General features: G+C 37.4%; 1 protein-coding gene across 1 annotated transcript in view; it reads right to left on the bottom strand.

Moving 5' to 3' along the window:
• vps13d (vacuolar protein sorting 13 homolog D) overlaps nt 1-21275 on the bottom strand; it is a 56789-nt gene extending 35514 nt beyond the window's left edge. The window contains 35 exon segments of the mRNA XM_051095929.1: nt 422-623; nt 701-856; nt 953-1086; nt 1785-2056; nt 2138-2350; nt 2436-2551; nt 3756-3927; nt 4034-4247; nt 4445-4595; nt 6529-6753; nt 7481-7661; nt 7760-7886; nt 7978-8068; nt 9078-10160; nt 10254-10402; nt 10493-12235; nt 12238-12738; nt 12844-12976; nt 13068-13198; nt 13289-13468; nt 13567-13633; nt 13737-13867; nt 13967-14149; nt 14304-14508; nt 14695-14796; nt 14948-15116; nt 15289-15389; nt 15898-16068; nt 16155-16259; nt 16343-16459; nt 16566-16646; nt 17078-17268; nt 18720-18797; nt 18892-19083; nt 20763-21275. Of these exon segments, the coding sequence (XP_050951886.1) occupies nt 422-623; nt 701-856; nt 953-1086; nt 1785-2056; nt 2138-2350; nt 2436-2551; nt 3756-3927; nt 4034-4247; nt 4445-4595; nt 6529-6753; nt 7481-7661; nt 7760-7886; nt 7978-8068; nt 9078-10160; nt 10254-10402; nt 10493-12235; nt 12238-12738; nt 12844-12976; nt 13068-13198; nt 13289-13468; nt 13567-13633; nt 13737-13867; nt 13967-14149; nt 14304-14508; nt 14695-14796; nt 14948-15116; nt 15289-15389; nt 15898-16068; nt 16155-16259; nt 16343-16459; nt 16566-16646; nt 17078-17268; nt 18720-18797; nt 18892-18988 (7972 nt within the window). The 5' untranslated portion in view covers nt 18989-19083; nt 20763-21275.
• Nucleotides 21276-22145: the final 870 nt, after the last annotated feature.

Raw genomic sequence — 22145 nt, 5'->3', positions numbered from 1 at the left:
AGGCTATCATTTGACTGTATTTTCTTTTCTTCTTTTAAAGTAAAAAATAAAAATTCTGTCATTAATTACTCATCCTCATGCCGTTCCAAACCCGTAAGAGCTTTGATCACCTTTGGAATACAGATTAGGATATTTTTAATGAAATCCGAGAGCCTTCTGAACCTGCAGCAACGCAGCTACCATGTTCAAGGCCCAGACAGGTAGTAAAGTCATCAATAAAATAGTAGATGTGACATGGTTCAACCAGGTCAGAAAGCTCTCGGATTTTATCAAAAGTATCTTAATTTGTGTTCTAAAGACGAACAAAGGTCTTATGGGTTTGGAATGACAAGAGGGTTTATTTTTTGGTGAGCTACCCCTTTAAGATATTCAATAGAAACAGATTGATATATATAGATTTTTTTTTAATCAGTGAACAAACCCAGTAAAGCCTCTGTTTTGTGCCTGAAGCTGTCCTTTGATTTGGATGGGGTGTCTGTGCTGGCAGTGGATGTTGAGCTGTCAGCTTCTGTGGCAGTGTCCGAAGGGCCGGCGGATCCCGTGGTTGGAATGGATTTAGCTATTGCCAGGAAAAGCTGCACATCATTGTAGGAAAGGCGGATATCTAGAGCTGGAAACTGGATCTGTGGGGGAAATGAAATCTTAAATTGTGCACCTATAGTTCATCCTGACTTGTGGTTCAATTTAACTCAATACTGACCTCCAAGAGAGGTGGAAAGTCCTCTATGTTGAAGGCATCGAGGAGTCCTGAACTGCTCTGGTACGTTGGGCTGCCACAGAGCTCCATTTGTACATTGACAGGATCAATGATAGACAAAGCCGTTTCCTGTTCGCTCCCCAGTCGACAGGAGAATACCTAAACAGGGGAGGAAGAAAAGACCATCAAACCAATTAAAACAATGCTTTCTTTTATGTCATGGATTTGTAAAATCATAGATATCCAAGGCATTACCTCAATGCCTGCTAAACTGCCAGAGAAAGGCCTGTCCAGAAGTCGAGGCTTGTATGTGAGAACAGTAGTGCCTTTCAGAATGATAGCATTGGTATCCAAACACGAAGAATCTTCGACAACCACAAACTCTGTCCCTGAAGAAAAAAAGACAACAGAAATTAGACAATGCAATTTCATATATATATATATATATATATATATATATATATATATATATATAAAAAAAACTAGTAGCATCACACCATTTTTTTAATCTTGTAATAATATTTTACATTTTTACTGGTTTTACTCTATTTTTGATAAAATAAATGCAGCCTTGGTAAGTACATATATATACATATATACATATATATGAATATATATATATATAGAATCTGTGCATAAAATACCATCTATGTTTGCTACTATCCACCATGTTACCTTTACTGGGTAACACAGTTGACATGTAATACTGGGTATTACAGTTGACATGTAACTTAGTTGACATTTTTAGTGTTTTGGGCCTACTCAACATGGAAGCCTACAACGACTGAGCATATGGAATGTTTAGAAATATATTTTCATAAACAAAACATAAGTTTTAGTGAAAGTTTGACAGTCAATTAATCCACTCTTGACATGGGTTTCCTAGTTTAACCAATATTAGGGGAAAGAGAGAGAACATAACTTCTAGTGTTTCATTCATGTGCTTCAAGAGGAAAAAGGTTTTAAACGACATGAGGGTGAGTAATCAATGACAGAATTTTCATTTTTGGGTGAACTATCCCTTTAAGTGTTAGAAAATAACACAATATTGTTATATCTAAAAAAAAAAACATAATAAAAATGTTACCTGTCACATTGATTTTGACCTCCAGATATTTATCTTGAGTGACTGGCACAGTGGATCGCTTAGTGACGACTCCACTCTTGACCGTTTTGGGCATGACTGCCCCTGTGCTGCCTTGGTCACTGCTGCCACTAGGCCAGCGCTGATGGGTAGGTGCAGTTCCTTTTTCTGCTGGCATGTGCAGAAAGTCCCTCACCAGCTGTAGCCAATCAAAAATGAGGAAAACTCGCAGATTGTTTAAAACCACAGTGAAGCATGAGGAGTCCCGTGTAGATCTGTGAGACAGAGAGAATATGCAGTAGAACAAGCATTTACTTTTTAGATGCATTTAAGTGCTTTCAGTAGCAGACCCAGACCTGTAATGTAGCTCCAGCTGCAGTGAGGCTCGGTTGGCGCCAGTCCTGGATGGCTGCAGAATGCAATCAAACACATTGTGTTTCTCTTCTGTGGGTCCAGCGCTCCCAGTGAATCGTGTGTCATGTGCCAGGAGCGAATGAGACACCAGATTCACAGACTTGGAGCTGTTAGAGAAACTCTCAAACAGGAGCTTCGATTTCATGAAGTCAAACCTTTTAGGAGTGAAAGAGTACATAAGTTATCTCTATGGTCTATTAAAAAAGTGCAAAGAAATAAACATTTTAAACAAAGTTGTACCTGGCCAAAGAGTGGTTATGGCCTATGGATTTAGAGTTGTCCAGTAACTCCAGGCTGACGTCCTTCATGTCCACCAGAAGAGACAGTGATGTGTACACATCACCACTTAACACGGTCTGCAAGATGACACTTGTATTAATACATTGTGAATATGCAAAGGATGCCAATTTCCTATTCAAATATTTTTGGGGCATTTGCCTTTATGCCTGTTAAATTTACAAAGACACATCCATTTATACATTGTGACAGGCCTGCAAAGCCTGCAAATTACTTTTTTTTAATAAACAAATAAGCCATTCATCATTTATATCTGTGGTCAGCAATATGTTTTTTTTTTAAATTAAGAGCAACTTTTTTTTTTTTAAAGAAGTTCACTTCCAGAATAAAAATTCCCCATGTCATCCAAGATGTTCATGTCTTTCTTTCTTCAATTGCAAAAAAATGAAGTTTTTTGAGGAAAACATTCCATGATTGTTTTTCTCCTTAGAGTGAACTTCAATAGTGGCCAACAGTTTGAAGGTCTAAACTGCAGTTGCAATGCAGCTTGAAAGGGCTCAACACCATCCCAGCTAAGGAATAAGTGTCTTTTCTTGCGAAACAATCTGTCATTTTCTTAAAAAAATGTAATTTATATACATTTTAACCACAAATGCTCATCTTGCACTAGGTCTTCACTCATTACATAGTCACACTGAAAAGGTCACACATGGTTAGTTCTTCATCTGTGTACTTTGAGTTCAAAAAGGTAGGGAAAGGGCGAAAAACTCTGAAAAACTATCCTCCTCCAAAATCAACCGACATCACTGATTTACCTTATTTTGTAAAGGGATAATCTGACTTTCTTTGCACGTTCACATTGTAAATAATGGGTAGCATTTCCACCTACATTATGTGTGAACTTTTCACCATCATTACGCAATGCGAGTGGTCAGGCTAGTGCAAGAGGAACTTGTAGCATTTGTATTTAAAAAAAGTATATAAGTACATAAGTATATAAATGTTTATTGTTTTAAGAAAATGACAGACTGTTTCGCTAGATAAAACCCTTATTTCTCAGCTGGGATTGTGTAGAGTCCTCTGAAGCTGCATTAAAAACTGCAAATTGGACCTTCAAACCGTTGGCCATCACTGAAGAAAAACCCTGGAATGTTTTCCTCAAAAACCTTAATCTCTTTGAGACTGAAGAAAGAAAGTCATGAACATCTTGGATCACATGGGGTGAGTTTTTATTCTGGAAGTGAACTTCTCCTTTAAATAGTGCAAATTTTGTCAATTTAAAAATCAAAAAGGGTATCAACAAAGCTGCTGTAATAAGCTTACATAGATGCTGGGGTCTTGGAGATTGTAAGGTCTGAGGAACTCCTCCACAGGCTCTCCCAGGTTGTGCTCCAAGAGTCCACGGATCAGCTGATACCTCTCCAAGTCTAGGGAGCAGTGGACAGAAGACAGGCTGCCGTGGATGGACATGTCCGGGACAGCATGACTTAGTTCCCTGAGACAAGGTGCAAATGAAAAACATGCTCAAAACAAAGTCAAATTAAACTGAAAGTACGTTTGAATAGGTTAGGAGGCTTAGGCTACAAGGACAAATGACTGACTTGTCAAGGTTGCGCTCTACTTTCAGCTTTAGATGGCAGCGCTCCTTTAGCAGCCTCTCTCCACTTCTACGCACTGCATAAGATGGGAAGACCAAGTCTGTGTCCAGATGCTTTCCAACACTATCCCATGGCTCACAGGGCAACCGCTCTGCTGCAAATATGTCCATCTCCTGAAGATCCAGAGCTATACAGTCCAGCAGACACACATGGTCTTCTGTAACACAAGGACATGTCAGTTATCACAAGAGTTTTGGCAGATATAAACATGCAGAAAGATCCATGAGTCATGAGCATGAGTCCACTAGTAAAAATGCTTTTATTACAACACTTGGTGGTGCTAATCTTCTTTGAGATCAGTTGCACCCTATTTGTTTCCCACAGTAAAGAGCAAGTCAGATCCTAAGTGCTGACCTGGACTCAATGGCACATCTGCTTCTGGGATGGTTCCGAGGCCGGGTTGGGGTCTGCCCAGTGTAAATCCAGAAGATGAGCTGGAACTTGAAGACTTTTTATCACTAGTCTTCCCAGCATCTGAGGCAGATTGGGCATCCTTCACTCGATCCTTCAGGAATGAATATTATGTTAATAACCAAAGAGAGTTGCATCCAAAATATGAATTTTTAATTGCAGAAGCAGTATAGAAATGTAATTGAAAATAAGACAGTATTATCATAAAATACTGAGATTTAAAAGATACAAAAAAAGTCAGTGTGCACTGCAGTCAAAATACTTATATATAAAAAAATAAAAAACTGTGTAGGCATCAATTCCACCACAGTTCACTCTCGTAGGATAATTGCCTACAAAAATCACACATATTTTACTAATCTTCAAAGACATGCATATATTAGTTTTAATATAAAATAAAGATATACACTACCAGTCAAAAGTTTTTGAACAGTACGATTGTAATGTTATTTTAAAGAAGTCTCTTCTGCTCATCAAGCCTGCATTTATTTGATCCAAAATACAGAAGCAGTAATACTGTGAAATATTTTTAGTATTTAAAATAACTGCATTCTATTTGAACATATTTTAAAATGTAATTTATTCTTGTGATCAAGTTAAATTTTCAGCATCATTACGCCAGTCTTCAGTGTCACATGATCCTTCAGTAATCATTTTAATATGCTGATTTGTTGTTCAAGAAACATTTTTTTATTATTATCAATATTTAAAACAGTTGAGTACATTTTTTCAGGACCCTTTAAATAACAGAAAGATCCAAAGATCAGTATTTATCTGAAATAAAAAACTTTTGTAACATTACACACCACACCATTCAAATGCTTGAAGTCAGTTTATATTTTTTGGGAAAGAAATTATATAAATAATACTTTTGTTTAGCAAAGATGCTTTAAATTGATCAAAAGTGATGATAAAGACATTTATAATGTTGAAAAAGATTTATATTTCAGATTTTAAAAAATCTACTCAGAAAAGAAAAGAAAAAAATCTACTTCTACTTCTACTTTCAACATAATAATAATAAATGTTTTTTGAGCAGCAAATCAGAATATTAGAATGATTTCTAAAGGATCATGTGACTGGAGTAATTATGCTAAAAATTCTGCTTTGAAATCACAATAAATTACATTTTAAAATATAATCAAATAGAAAACAGTTACTTTAAATAATGGAAATATTAAAAGATTACTGTTTTTGCTGTACTTTGGGATAAAATAAATGGAGGCTTGGTAAGCAGAAAACCTTAAAAATCTTACTGTTCAAAAACTTTTGACTGGTAGTGTAGTTCACCCAAAAATGAAAATACATGATTTACATATGTCATTCCAACACCATTAAAATGTTTTAAATAATGTTTACATAGATCTTTACCATACAAATGCAAATGCAAAAACAATGTCAGAAGAACATCATAAAAGCAAGTAAATAATGATGTCATTTTTGGGTGACAACTACATTAAACTTCATTGAATTGGAAAATAACTCAGTGTGAAACTCTTCGTACAAGTCATGAAGAAAGCAAAAGGAAAAAAGGGACAGCATCATATTACCAAATAAGAAACACATCCGATTAGCATTCCCTGATACCTTATAATGTGAGGGATCCTTGTATGAATTAGCATGCAAAATCAAATTCTTCAAACACAAATAATAAGATGAATGTTAATGTTCATGAACTGATATTGTTAATTTGGTTCTGATATTCACACAAACTGTAGACAACCACACAGGGGTTAAATTAAAAGTGAATCCATACTAACATATTTCTTCTACTGAAAAACTGTGACCTTAACCATGCATAGTAAACAATGGGACTACATCCATGAAGCACTTTCCTCAAAGCTTGTTTAAGAAATTAAATTCAAGCCATCAACTTAAATTAAATTTAAGCTTTTTCCCCTCCCAAGTCTTTTCACGTTATGAAATAATTTCCAGATTGCAGCCAACCGACAGTAAAATGCTCCTTAAATGCATCCCACTAGTGCAGAGTGGTGGTGTAGTGTGTATATGGTGATGGCAGGACTCACCAGAGAGGGGAAAAAGGTATGAGCCATTGTAAGTTTCTCTACCTTGTCTCTGAGAGAGAAGGTGCCACGAGTGCCAGCAGGCAGGAAGCAGTTACGCACTCGGAGTTGGCCCAGGTTGGCCACTATGAGGCGTTTAGAACGGGAGCTCTCTGGGATCAAGAGGACAGGAGCACCTGCCTCAATGTCCAGTAGCACACGAGCCGCTCGCTGTGGGCGCTCACGCACCTGTAAGGTAGAAAGTGAATTAAAACAATCCCCTTTAAAGATCACTACAATGTCACGACAGCCTAGAATTAAATGGCATCTCACTACATGTCCAAATCAAGTCATCTATTTTTAAATGTTAATCCAATTTAGATAATTATATGAAGGTATACAACATGACATAGTATTTAATATTTCTTTCATCATGTTTAGACAAACTCAGCATGAAGTTGTTCATTTGATTTAGATTTTACATAATAAATATCAGCTCACTTTAGTGTGTTCAATCATTAAATATGAGAATTAACGTCCTCGAAAATACATTTCACTTGCAAGGCAAAGCGTACAAAGGACAAAGGACTGAGAGCAAGACACGAGACTGTCCTAATGGGTAACTGCTGATCTCTAGTCTGTGTGTGCAAGAGCGGATTAGAGCCAGGATGGACAGCTCAGTGTCCGGCCTCATCACCAGTGTCTCCAGTTTGAAGGAAATGGGTGTTGACAACAACTTGTATAACTCTATTTTGTCTCTGCAGGGAAGGATTGAGGACAGCCAGCTGATCACCCAAATTAATTGAGCAGCAATGTCTGGTCTGTTTTCCCCAGGATACATGCATCATTTATACTAGGTTGTACAAAGCAGACACAAGGATGGGCTAAATAAAAATTTAAGTTTGTTATCTCAACATCTTAATTTAATCTGTCCGAAGGTTACCACTGAACAAACAGAATTAAAATGGGCCCTTACAGCCTGACCCTCAACGGCTGCTCTCTGCCTGCCCAGGACGTCCTGTAGCTGTGTGAAGTGCTGGATGAAGGCCACCACCTCAGCCTGGAAGCGCTGGGTATGGACATACTGTACTGAGGCCATCTGAAGAGACACCTTCATATCATATTCCCGCTGCAAACAGGGGTCAGGTTCACCATACCTGGACACAGATGTCAAAACTTAATCATGGACGCACAAAATATATAGACCTTTACGTAATATGCATGATTCAAAAAACAGAAAAAAAGGGAGAAATACTTGTGTATGTCATAGACAAGAGCCTCTCCGCCATGTGTTGTGAATCGCTCTCTGTATAGATCCCCATGGGGTGTCAAATCACTCAATGACAAACTCCCCAGACTTCCCTGCAATGCCAGATCGCCATCTGAAAGTGTGAAACATAAATTTAGCAAACAATGATTTTCAGAAAATCCACTTTTTCTGATTTTAACAAATTTCATTAGAATTATACACACCAATCATTTCCATATGTGTAAACAGTTTAGAGACACTAGCTTTAGCAAGCTCGTTGGACTTCTTCCTTAGTACCAGTGATAAAGAGTGAACCTGTGGAGTAAATACACAAGTCATTTTCTTTAGAGTTTACACTGTTTGTAATTTTTTAAAAATGAAACAAAACACATGTTGTGAATTATATATTATAGGGCCCTATGATTTCCAACTGGTCTCATATATGTGCACATGAACACAAAAACAATCTCTAGAACTGCTCTGAGAGACATTTCATGAGCATTTCAATATTTCTTTTGAGAAAAACTATCATCGTATCAAATACAAACAGAAACTAAAGGTATTCACAGCAACCCATCAAAATAAAAGCTCGGTTTAACTTGAATAAATTGTAACAGAAATATTACTGAATTCAATGATTTTACTACTAATAATAAAATTATTATGAAAAACATTATTTAAGGATTATTTACCAGAATTTATTAACCAGAAAAATATAAATACACAGGTTTTTTTTGAAAAAAAAAGAAGATATATTTTCAAAATATTTTTTTTTAAACAATTAAACTAAATATGCTTTTGATTATTAAAAAAAAATAATAAAAATGGAATCCAGAAAATTAATGGAAAACACTGAATTTGAGAAAAAAAAAATGAAACCATATGGCCTTCTAAATGTAATTTTTGTTAAACATTTAATAAATTGCTGTTGAATTGTGTAATTTGTATTATTTCAATTAATTAGAAATGTTTTTTTTTTAATTGGATAGGGTAGAAGGTTGACGGAAACGGTCCGTGAGCCGATACTTGAACTCAGGACACCCAAAACACAACTGCGCTACATGTTGGCGTGCTACCCACAAGGCTAACGGCGCCAATGCTTTTTGGTTAATGTTTTTTAATTTAACTATTAAAACAGATACTAGAAAATAAAAATAGAAAAAAATGAATCCAGAAACATTAAATCAGAAAAAAATGAATTTGGAAAAAAATCTAATGGAATTTGGGAAAAAATAAAATGGATTTCATAGGGCCCTAATAATATTTTTAAACATTTATTATTTTTATATAATTATTATAATTTCTTGCATTATTTCTACTGTACCTTTAAATCTAGCTTTGTATTGACCCTTTCCTCAATCTCTGTATACAAGTCTCCCAGGTCACTGAGGGCACTATTTTCCAGTGAGTGTTCAGGTATAGGCTGAGGTGTAGTGGTAGGCACTTTCAAAGCATGGTTATTAGCAGTAGAGCCAATGCCAAAGAAGTCTAGAATCATGACCCAGGTTTGCAGTGTGATGAGAATATCAAGGCAGTTGAAGTCCACATCCACACTACGGCCGATGCTGCCATATCGTGTCTTAAACTCTGGGTGCCGCCTATCAACCATTAGCACGTTGATATGTACCAAAGAATCATCAAAGTCTGGCCGTGGGTGTGGAGACGGAGTATGGCGGGATGGGGATGGAGGAGGCGTGCTAGGGCACTCTGCATCCTTCTTGCTCTTCCGACTGGACGCAGATGGCGTACTAGGGTGCCTCTGATAGAATTGGAAAACATTCTGTGCCTCTTCAAATTGTGCTGGAAGAGAACGGGGCATTTCTGGGTACAGAACATTGGATGCTGTTGGGCAAGATTGTGAGAGGTATTCCTTCGGACTGAAGGTGGAGGGCTTTGGAGCACCTCTGGACACCATGAGGTGTTTGTACTTTGATTCAGGGTTTGCCTCTAACAGGTCTTCCATTAACAAAGAGTGAAGGGCTAGTTGGATGGAGACTGAATGGGGATGATCTTTGGTGAAGTCTCCCTCCAGGTCTTGAAAGCGAAGACTGACCAACCCTTGGCATCCTTGGCTGAGGTCTCCGCTCAACTGCACTTGCAGCTCAGAGACCCGAAAGATGGCCCTCACTTGGGTAAAAGAGGGAGGCTGGAGAGGAGGGCTCTCGTTGTGCAGTGGAAGAGTTGCTGAAAGGGATGACGACAATGAGGAGTAAGACAGGCCAACATGAGAAGGGTCACGAGCAAAGAGTCCACCTTGGAGATCAGGGAAGCGATGTGGTTTAGTGGAGGAAGGTGTGGGAGGTGGTGGTGTGGGGGGCTGGCTGGGCGTTACTCTCTGATCTTCGATGAAGGAGAGATTATCGAGAGTCTGAAGGACCTGCTCATACACGGGCTTGCACAGACACACCTGACAGAAAAGACGACAGTTTAAAAATCTGGAATTTATATACAGTATGATAAAGAGACAACTGTTATGTTATGCATTTTTGTAATGCTTTACCTGGACAGAATCAACAAATCTGCCTTCCACTTTCATTAGCCCTGTGCTCTGGTAAGGTTCTTCACAAGAAAAGGCAAAGTGTAAGTTTTCATCAACAGGGACTTTCTCAACAGTGAGCAGGATGGTGGCATCTTTTAGAATATGAAATGCTGAAAGAAGAAGACATAGAAATTTAGATGTTCAAAAGTGCCTTGAAAATGCCTTCATGAAAGCCTCCCAAAATTTTATTGACAACTTACCTTTTCCTCGGCTTAAGTACTCAAAGAAGTCATGTCGCGTAAATTGTGGCTCATTCAGATTAATGTTGCCACCATGAGAAGGTGAATGTCCAGACGTGGAGCTGCTGTTAAGTCGTGCACCTTTTCCCAAAACCAAATTGCTTGTGTTAAGCGAATAGAGTCTTATATCTTTTATTTCAACCTGCAGTTTCTCCCCTTCTGAGTCATGCCCTGGAATAAAGTTTTGAATTCGTATGCTCCCCAAATGTCCAACAAGCAGCTCAGGGTGACCAGGTTTTCTAGGAATAGACACAACTGGGGATTCTATGCTGACATCTAAAGTCAGCTTGACCTGAAAAGAATCCAAGCCTGGTTCCTTTTCGGGGACACATAAATCGTCTTCCTCCAAAGGGTCAAGTGTCCAGTTACATTGACTCTGCCTCCTAGATCTTCTGCATGGGTTCTCAAAGAGAGACACCATACCACTATACTCTGCTGTTTTTGTTGCCAATACAGTAGAGACCTTTGTGGCTGCAGTCTTCAACATAGACCGGAAGTTGTCCTCTACTTCATTTGCTGATAAACTGAGTTCCTTCAGGAACTTCGCTGAGTGGTTGTAGTGTAAAGATGCCATCTGAAGTTGGAGGGAACATTCTCCCTGAGATTTTTCCATGAAGCGGAAACTCAAAGCTTCAGAGGGAGCCATGCCAGCCATGGAAAAGAATGCCACACCATCTGTGCTGTCTTCTACACTTCCAATACTGACCACAAACTGACTTCTGCCACCTTCTTGAGTCAGGTCAACGAGCTGAATGCATCCTAGAGAACCATTGACATCCATTCGACTTCCCATTGAAACATTGACTTTTGTTCCATTTATACTGGCCGTAGCAATTTTCATGCCTTTCTTCTCACCTCCCAAAACAGTCCCGGTGGTAACGGTTCGCAACAGCAGCAAGTTCAACCTGTGAATTTCAACAGTTAACTCCTTATTCTGGTCATAGGTGGACTGATAGTTCTCCTCGTTCTCTTCTCCATTAGGCAGTGGTGCTAGCTGTTGTGTTGGAGAGTTTTCATCTTTCGGGAAGGACTGCTGAAGAAATTTCAAAAGCTCTACAATGGTTTCGGGATTAAGGATAATGTCCAGGTTGTTGACCTGCATGGAGGTGACCTGAAGAGAGCTGTCCAAGCTCATTGAGGGGCAGTCTGAGCTAACAAACTGGTATTCCAACTTAATGAGTGCCTCTTGGTCTCTCAGGGGAGACCCCCGTGGAGATGCCTTGTCAAAATCAAGATCTGAAGAGTTCCTGTGCAAACCTGGCAGTTCTGGAGATTTACCATCTGGTGAGACAGGTGATGTGGGCTGGCTCTCTCGCAGACTCCCAGTAGGTACATCAAAACTAAGGTGTTTATGAGATGCAACAAGAAGATCAAAGTCAGATCCATACGTCTGTAATGTATCCACAAGGTAGAGCCCATGGACTGTGAGGGAAACCATAGCATCGTAAGGTCGCTTTACAAAATGTGCATTCGTTCCAAATACTTTCAGAACAGAAATATACCGGCCTCCACTTTCAATGCCAAGTTGCATGTAATTGATGTTAAATTCTACAAGGAGAAGTCTAGATTCCACTAGCATCTCTCGAGTATGTTGCTCAAGTGTCATCACACTCTTGGTAAGATTTTTATCAGAACCATGGAGTTTCCAATCACTATCTTCCCTCTGAAAGATCTTCTCATGACGAAGTGTAAGAGGGTCGGGGATTTAAGATTCTCCCCCTGTTTGTCACCTCCATCTGCCCCTGAATTACCAAGTCTAGCTAGGCAGCTTCTCAAGGCAGTCATCTTCTCCAGGTTGATGTGCACTTTGAGGTCTGGTAGTGTTCCTGAGAGAATAGCCCCTGGAAACTGAGGGTCTGATGTGTATCGCAGTCTTTGCTCTAGCTGGAGTAGGACGTTGAATTTCTCCACCACATGAGTTGGGCCAACTTCACTGTCTTGTAGATGCTTCCAGTTGTCTTTATAGTGACCAACCATGATCTGGAGGTCATTGAAAGATAAGGAGTACTTCTCATATAGGTTCTTGCTGATAATCTGGGCACCTTCTGTTGACTTAAGACTGGTGATTTCACAGGGCCTCTCCTGACCTTTGACATCCACCTCTTTCTCTGGAGGTGGAGTGCCAGGAGGTGTTGCTAATGGTGTCTGGAATTCTTCATCACTTTCTCCTTCTGTCTGAGAGGTCTTAGGATCTGTTTTATGATCTTCTGTGGGAGGAAAATAAAACTGTCACAAGTTGCCATCAACTGCAATAAATTCTGAATCTATGGAAAGGCTACAGCAGAAAATTTGATTTGACCAGAACTGCTTACCTTGGGAATTAGTAAGAAGAATACGCCCAAGGTCTACCACAACTAGCATGGGGTCTTCAGACTGAAAATCATCTGGGAAGATGACTTGAGGGGCACATATATCTAATTTCATAGTCCAGTGCTTACTGTTCTCCTGTGAAAGTAAAACCACAGCAGAGTTATTACTTAATAATATCTAATTATGACTGTAACTAATTGCAATTAAATAAGCTGTCCTCTCTTACAATGAACTCTCCAACTAGCAGCTGATCAATGGTTTGTCTGATTTCTGCCTTGGTTTGCATCTTCAGTTTGTTGTACTGCCTCCTGGCTGCTTCAGCCACTCTCAGCTCTAACTCAGACTGATATCCAAATCCTGGAAAATGTCATATAAACCTTAATGTTCTGATATTTCACAAAACCAATTTAAAATAATTTAAGATGGATGCTTATCCTCAATACGCACCCGAGGTGTGGACTCTTCCTTTGTAGAAAAACTCAGCCACTTTCTTGATAGCCTGAGGGTTATAAATGATATTGAGAGGACTGGTATTGACCTCCAGTCTTCTCTCAAATTTACTCCTTATTGGATTACGTTCATAAATCATCTCAAAGACAGGAGGTGCTGATGATTCCACATCAGAGGCTGAAAAAAGACAAAATGAGAAGTTCTTAATCAGCCTTCATAGACATTTATTTGTATATAAGTATTTTTTATACAACAGTGTTTAATCGATTACTCACATTGATTGCTCACTTCTGTGCAGTTCGTCTGGCCAAAAGGTTGACTGATAGCAACAGCAACCTTGTCCTTAAAATGTAGAAACAGTTATATTTCTGTCACAGATATTTTCAGCACATGCAGATTACTGTTCTATGGCAACAAGTAATTTTAAATGTGAGAAAAAACAAACCGGTTTTGGTGAAACAAGGACAGGAAAGATGGAGCCCTGGGTAGTGAGATCACGCAGAAACAGCCCACCAAGTTTCACTGTGAGTAATGAAGACTCTGAGCGAGGAAGAGACTCAACTCCAATCTTCACACCTGTGAAGCAAAATTAAAAACGTAAAATCAACATTCAAAATTGATTCTAAGCCACTGAGACTTTATCGAATAAGTCAATTTATATATATTTATAAAAACCTGAAAATTCCAGCTGAATGACCCCGCTCTCCTTCAAAAGAGATTTCATTTTGTCTTGATGGTACAGGGTGACAGCTGCTTTCTCAAGGATAAAGTCCAACCGTGCAAAGAGATGATCCCTTCTTGTAAAGGTATTCAGTGTTTGTGAATCCTCCAAAGGATCAAAGAGATCATCTGTCTCAGCTGTTTGAATAAGAGAAGGGACTTGATACATGGTGCATAATACTATGCAGGTTATATACAAACAAAACTTTCCACAATAAATTACTACATGCAGAACTTTTTTACAAATCATCATTATAACCCCATTTTCCATTGGCATGAATGGAAAACTCACCAAGAATTTCCCACTGGGCAGTGCCTGGTAAAATATCATCTGAAACTGGCTGTCCATCTGGCCCTCTTTCACTTCCCCCATACCAGCCGCCCCAGCCTGGAAACCAAGACTGCAGATACTGGATCATACCAGAACTCCCACTTTTAGGTATAGAGCCTGAAGGAGAGGAGGCTGGGGTCTCGTTTATCATAGGCTCCCGTAAACTCTAAATGGATATGAGGGATAAATAAAATGAACGATTAATTTATATTATGTGAGATTAGATTTAGCAAATGTATGAACAGTGATTATGTAGGCCACATATAGGCTTCACAGAGTCACCCATGACTTTTCACTCTGACATTTTCATAGACCCACAACTGTGCCACTAAAGTCAGTCATCTCAGCTTGCCTCTGCAATTTCCTCATGTTTCCGGAAAGAGACATAAACAGTTTCCCGAAGAATCTGCAACTCCTCCAGTGTCTGTTCGTCTTCAATCCTCTCTAACTCACTCTATTGATGCAAGAGACACAGATTACAGATTATGTAAGATTTCAAAATGTTTTTCAAACTCAAGAACCACTCACACAAAGGGGAATACAGAGACATTGTGGCAATCTAACGTCCATACACTTCAATCCTTATCCAAGTCCATAATTCTTACCTCCTCCTGTGGACTCAAAGTAAGTCCTTTAAGCCTCTGGAAATACAGGCTAGTGTAGAGTTTGGCATCACGCGCCCTGTGTAGAGCAAACTCCCAGCTTCCCTGTCTGCGCTGTTCTCTGTTCTCATTCAGGTTGGCATTAATGGCAAACATCCACCAAAGCCGACAGCTTCAACATTAAAGGAGACATAATTTTAGTAAACAACACTATTGTGAAAAAATATTTTTCATGTTTTAATCAACATAAGCTATTAAGAGATTTGAAAAGATTATTTCAAAACATATTTAGGCTTGTTTTTTTGTGTTGTAAAGGGAATAGAAAAAGAAGAAAATCTCATTACTTTCCACAAATGGGAAGTTTCGGTCTCCACTTTCGAAAACGCATCTCCCTTTCTCGACGGTCCAGTTCTTTGAGGAATGCCATTATCTGTTGATACTGAACCTGTAATCAAGCGCCAATATGTATAAATGATCGTAAATGTGAGTCAAACTGTAAAATAATAAACTGTGTTCACCTAGGGCTGTCACTAACGATTATTGTGGTAATCGAGTAATCGGATGATTATTCTGACAATTAACTGAGTAATCAGATAATTATAATTAATTGTCATTATCAATTAGCACAACAGCATTATGCTTTATTATGATTTTTAAATGGGTTTAATATATCATGCAGCTCTGGAAAATGGTTTTCCAGTATTTTTCAGTTTACTTGACACGGGAAAAATGCAACCATAGATTTTTTTTTTTTTTTTTTTAAATCGAGCACTTCAGTTAAACCCAAGAATGTTGACAGCCCTAGTGTTCACATTGAAGCAGATTTAAAAGGAGACATTGCACAAATCAACCAAACAAAAAAAGTATTCAAGTTCACATGTTTTTTAGCTGAGAGAAAACAGCTTAAAGAAAAGGTTCACATATGGGATCTGAAAATTTAGAAAAAATGTTACCTGTGACAGACGAAGCGAGAGGGGTTCCAGTTGCACTTGGCACTCAATGCGAGGTGTATTACGAGATCGTAGTGGTTCTTTAGAGGGATTCCTCCTCACCAGCACTGAGGCACATACTGGCTCAAATATATATTGATGCTCACGGCTCTGCATACATTTACTCATCCTCTCCTGCAACAGACAATTGATTGAGAAAAAGTTTACAAGAAGCACTAGCCGTTGTGCTATGAACTGTTCTGACATTATCAAAAATCTACCTGTACTTCTGTTGAGGGAAGATCTCCAAGCATGGTGCACTCAGAATCCCAGTACACACTGAATTCACTGATTTCCAGCTCCTTCTGCCGAATAAGCTTCTGAGCCTGTGAGCACAGAGTTTACCTTTTATGTTCCAGACAGAAACAGAGCCACTTTATGAAGATACTAAATAATATTTACAACTCACTGGTTCTTTGGAGCAGTTCTGGGCAGATACATTCTTGATACAAACACCAAAGGCATAGGGTTTGTCAGGGTTGGAGAAATCATCTTCGAATCGTAAGTGGACACCTTGAATTTTCAACTAATAATATATGGAGAATAGCATAATGTTTGTTTATTTCTGAAATTTAACTACTACAAAAGTAGAATGGAAAAAAAGAAGTAACTATGACAGTAGTGAAAATTACCTCTATATTTTCAACTATTCTAGTCACAACAGACGCTGTGACAGAGTACCAGTAAGATTCTCCTTTCTGCTCACATTCACTCTGATAAAACACAAAACAATTATTGGGAATAAAAACACGTAATTGAATTGCACATTTCATGTATGAAAAAATTCAAAGTGATTCATAGATCACAGCACAAAAGCAAGCATTAAAAAAAACAACACTGTAATATTAATAAATATTAAATAAAGTCTAATAAAAGGATGTGTCTACAGAACTGAGTGCTTGGTCTCATTTTAATCATTTCAATACCAAAAAAAAAAATTTATTTTTGTAGCATAATTGCTAAAAGCAAAATAAATAAATAAAAGAATAAGCATTAGAAGGCCTTACACTAATATACAAAATCATACAGAATGGAACAGACAAACAAATCACTTACAGTCAATGTACATTAGTACACAAGTAAAATACGAAAGTCATCAGCATTTAAGTACAGCAATTCAATTACATTTTCTTACAACCCGTACCTTCCACTTGTCCTCTAGGGCCTTGAGCAGCTGTTTCTTCTGCTTTCTCTCAGCTTCTCTTTCTCGCACCTCATCATATTCCTGTGGCGGGGCAGGGCCAATAATCAGGTTCAGCTGGGACATGCAGATGACCCATGGGTCACTGTGTGGTCGATAAAAAGGGATCTGAAGGGTGATCTTCCCAATGACACCTGGAAAAAAAAAAAATACACATACTATTTATTTACAGTTTTACACACACAGGAGTGTTCAAATGTTTGGGACTGGTAAAAAGGTGTTTAAGACATCTCTTATGTTCACCAAAGTTGCATGTGTTTTATTAAAACGGTAAAAAACAGTAATAACCAGTAAAACAGTAATATTATGAATTATTACTACAATATAAAGTAACTCAATTTTCTATTTGAATATATTTTAAAATATTATTTACTCCTTTTATGGGAAACCTAAATTTTCAGCAGCCATTACTCTAGCCTTCAGTGTCACATGATCCTTCAGAAATTGTTCTAATATGCTGATTTGGTGCTCAAGAAATATTTCTTATTGTTATCAATGTTGAAAACAGTTGTGCCACTTAATATTTTTGTTTAACAATTTATTATTAATAATGTTGTAAAGTTAACAGCATTTAGCTCAATTAGAAAGCTTCTGTAACACTATAAATATCTCTAATGTCACTTTTGAACAATTATTACATCCTTACTGAATAAAAGTATTAGTTTAATTTATTTAACAAAAAATTACTGACCCTAAACTTTGCAACTGTAGTGTATACTGTTACAGAAGCTGTCTATTTCAGATAAATGCTGTTCTTTTCAACATTAATATTAGGTCAATAAATAAATGTTTATTGACCAGCAAATCAGCATATTAGAATGATTTCTGGAGGATCATGTGACACTGAAGACTAGAGTAATGATGCTGAAAATTCAGCTTTGCCAACACAGAAATAAACTGCATTTTAAAATATATTTAAACAGAAAACACTTATTTTAAATTGTAGAAACATTTAACAATGTAACTATTTTTGCTGTATTTTGGATTAAACAAATGCAGCCTTGCTAAGCATAAGAAAAAAATCCAGATCATCCTGTTTTGAAATACTTCTGCTGTGCAAGAGTTTCCTTAATTCCAACAATTAAGATCACAAGATGCAAATACCTAACTCTTATTAAGCCTAAATAATTCTCTTGATTTTTGTGTAAAGACATTCAATGAGTGTCCAGTGAAAATACAAATTCATTCATTTAGGTTTAAATATATATGCACTTAGATTAACACCTAAAACATAAATATTACTTCTGACAACTATGCTTAAAGTAGCAAACACAACATCAATACTCCACTCATCACAGGTCCATGAAAAGCTAATTTACTCAAAATAAGGTTAGTCTATCTCACAGTGGCTGCCATGCTGGGAAAACATGACCAGCCAAATACTACTCACTTTATTTCTTTATACTTTATATCTCTCTATAAAGAGACACTTTTTTTGTTTGATAAATTAATCAAAAGAGTATTTCCATAAGGGCACACTGACGTGTGTAGTATAAAGTCCGAGGTGACTGTCATATCAGCCAGCAAAACAAATAAATTACTTACTGAATCTCTAACTGGGCCCAAAGGCTGGACAAATACTAACCTGCTTTGACCTCAAAGGGCAGATCAAATTCTCTGAGAGCATCTTTTCTTAGTGGGAGGTTCTCCAACTCCACTGCCCCTGGATCAATACAAAAATGAAACTTCACAAAATGATACACAACACAAACAGTAAACTCTGATAAGCACAGACTAAAACAACTGCATTCAAATACCTTTGAGAAGAGCAATAGAGAGCTGGTCAGTGTTAAGGTTGCTCACATATTTGCCCAGATATGTGTTGAGCACCCAGGCAACAAGTCCCTCCAACATTATAGGAAGGGAACAGTGCACTGGGATTAGTCAGTTAAAGTAAATCCTAGCAGCGGTGAAATTCACAGTTAGCGTTCGCTCCAGTCATCTGAAGTCTGAGGAGTCAAAGAAACACAAACAAAACACAAATTTTTTAGCAGTGCTGCTAAAATCAGTAGTTTTTAGCCTTTTAGACTCGAAGGCTTTCCATGGTCTACAACAATATTCAAATTGTTCATGATTCATTGGATAAAGGCTTAGGACTTTTTACCCAATAAAACATTTTAGAGCTTGGAATGGAAAAATGAAAATTCATTACAAAAAGATGTTTTTACTGTACATGCCTTTTCCAGGTCTAGACATCACACCTAAAATTTACATCAACAGCTTTTTCGAGATTGTGGAAAGCCTGGTTGTTCAAAGAAACTCAAGTTGACATAATTAGAAAGAACTAACTGGTCTTCACAAAAAATAGTTGCACTTGTGATCTTCATTGTCAAAAATGACTACTACATTCTACAGATCAGCAATAATTAAGTGGCATTTCATTTCTAAATATATACCCAAATGCAAACTCTAATAAAAGTTGGTATTACATATTGTATTTCTCCTACCGGATGGTATCAGTCTCCCTTACATGGACTGTATTTTAAATATCTGCAATTTATTTTAACAAAAACAATGTATACACTGAAAATACAGTAGTCAACATCTGAAGTGGATCAAAATAAAGTTCATCAAAGTTGTCCTAAGACAAGAACAGGTATTCTTTTTGGTTTTAGGACAAAATTAATGAAAGGTTTTGATCCACTTCAAATGTTGACTACTGTAATACCAGTCAAAAGTGTCTGGACAGTAGGATTTTTTAAAATGTTTTTTAAAGGTCTCTTCTGCTCACCAAGCCTGCATTTATTTGATCCAAAATACAGCAAAATCAATAATATTGTGAAATATTTTTGCTATTTAAAATAACTGCTTTCTACTTGAATATATTTTAAAATGTAGTTTATTCCTGTGATCAAAGCTAAACGTTTAGTAATGATGGTAAAAATACAGCTTTGAAATCACAGGAATAAATTACATTTTAAAATACATTTAAATAGGAAAAATAGAAAATTGTACTGCACTTTGAACCAAATAAAATAAATGCAGGCTTGGTGAGCAGAAGAGATTTATTAAAAAAAAAAAAAAAAACATACTGTCCAAAAACTTTTTTTTTTTTTTGTATTTTTCTATATTTACATTATTTTATATAGCCACATTCTACATGATGACTATTGTACTAGTGTAGTATCATAAAATCCCATCAGAATACGAAATATTTAAGAATAAATATTATTAGAAAATGTAATATATTCAGTTAATTATAAAACATTTACGTTTATTGTCTTCGGTTTGTTTTGAACGCAAATAATCACAACTCTCACAATTCCTAAGTAAAAATTACCAAGAGTTTAATGATTGTTTTGTCTAATTTAAAATCATCTTGAGGCCGGTTTTGTCAGGCCCCCTAGTGGGCCCTGGCTCCCTGGTTGAGAACCACTATCATTGTAAACAATTATTTGCAATACTAAAACAAACAGACAAAACCAACATAAGTCATTTTCTAAATATCTAGACAATGTCTACAGTTTGTACAGCAGAACCTCAGGTGCTGACAGCCTCAGTCACTTTAACTGCATATTTTACCATACAATGAAAGTGAAAGTGAGGCTATCATTTTGCAACTCATTATGCTGAATGAATACAGACAGAACAAACATTTTTAAGTGAACTAACTACGTAGTGAACTTACCATGGTTATGAGACCGTCTGTTCCTCGGTCAACCGCAGTCTATGATCATTTCAGTCCAAATAAAGTTAAGATCTCCACTGTCCAAGCCAAGCAAAGTCCTCCTCTCTGACGAGAAGCTGTCCTTGCTGGCTAAAAAGAAAGTAAAATATCTCCTTTCTTTGTAAAGACCCTTACATAACACTGCGCAGCTGACAACCACAAACAACAACAAACTAGTGCTTGTGACGAACAAGACAGCAAAGCTCTCTGTGACTCAGAGGCAGTGACACAGGGCAGCGCTAGCATGTGCGCTCGTCCTTTAGCATTGCGCGACAACTGCCTGCCAACTTTAAAACAGGACAAACAACCGAACAGAGCGACCGGTCGCAGTCCGTAGTTTAGTTCTGCACTGGTCCCAGTCTCTTGCGAAATACGCCCTGACCTGTAAACACAATTTGTCGTAGGTTCTCTGCGCTCTTCTCTCAACTTCCAACATGTCAAACTGACTGAATACATATAGCGCTTCCTGGAACGTGCGATGCTTCCGGTCACGTGCCAAAACAAAGCGCGTTCTACCTACGTCATTGGGGTAATAGGTCGTCATGTGACATCTAGCGTTTGGAGGGTGATCTGAGAATACAGTCATTACTGTTGGGCTGTTTTTCACTGATGACGCAAATATGGGATCTTGAGTAATTAGGTACAGTAATAAGGGGCCAGACGATAACAGGTCGACCTGTTATTGTGCGCAGTCATATCGTTTTCTATGGCTGCAGTTCCGTTTTCATACATGTGGGGGCGGAAGAGACGCGTAGTGGCGGCAGTGTGATTCAACTTCAACAAGTTGACCAACTAATAACATTTCGAGGTAAACGACGACTAGTATTTACGTATAACCGGTTTACTATGTAGTATATTATTTCTTTACTACATAACTATATTCCAACTAGACAACATAACATTTAACGTAAGACTTCAAAATTGCTTTACATAAAACTGCTTTCAAAATATCACAATCAAAGCCATTAAAAAAACAGTAGTAAATACGTTTTAAAAAAATATTTATTTGCAGTTGAGGTTAAAAGTTTACATACACATGTTAATTATTTTACCAAAATAAGAGGGATTATACAAAATGAATGTTTTTTACATTTTATTTTATGAATAAGATATTTAACATAAAAGACGTTTACATATAGTCCACAAGAAAAAATAATAGTTGAATTTATAAAAATGACCCCATTCAAAAGTTTACATATGCTTGTTCATGAGTCCCTTGTTTGTCATGAACAGTTAAACTGCCCACTGTTTTTCAGAAAAATCCTTTAGGTCCCACAAATTATTTGTTTTTTCAGCATTTTTGTGTATTTGAACCCTTTCCAAGTATGACTGTATGATTCACAC

Source organism: Labeo rohita, chromosome 23 (genome assembly GCF_022985175.1).
Source record: "Labeo rohita strain BAU-BD-2019 chromosome 23, IGBB_LRoh.1.0, whole genome shotgun sequence".
In the NCBI taxonomy this organism is placed as follows: Eukaryota; Metazoa; Chordata; class Actinopteri; order Cypriniformes; family Cyprinidae; genus Labeo; species Labeo rohita.
Note: the sequence above shows the minus strand (reverse complement) of the source record. Positions and strands in the feature narration are given on the sequence as shown.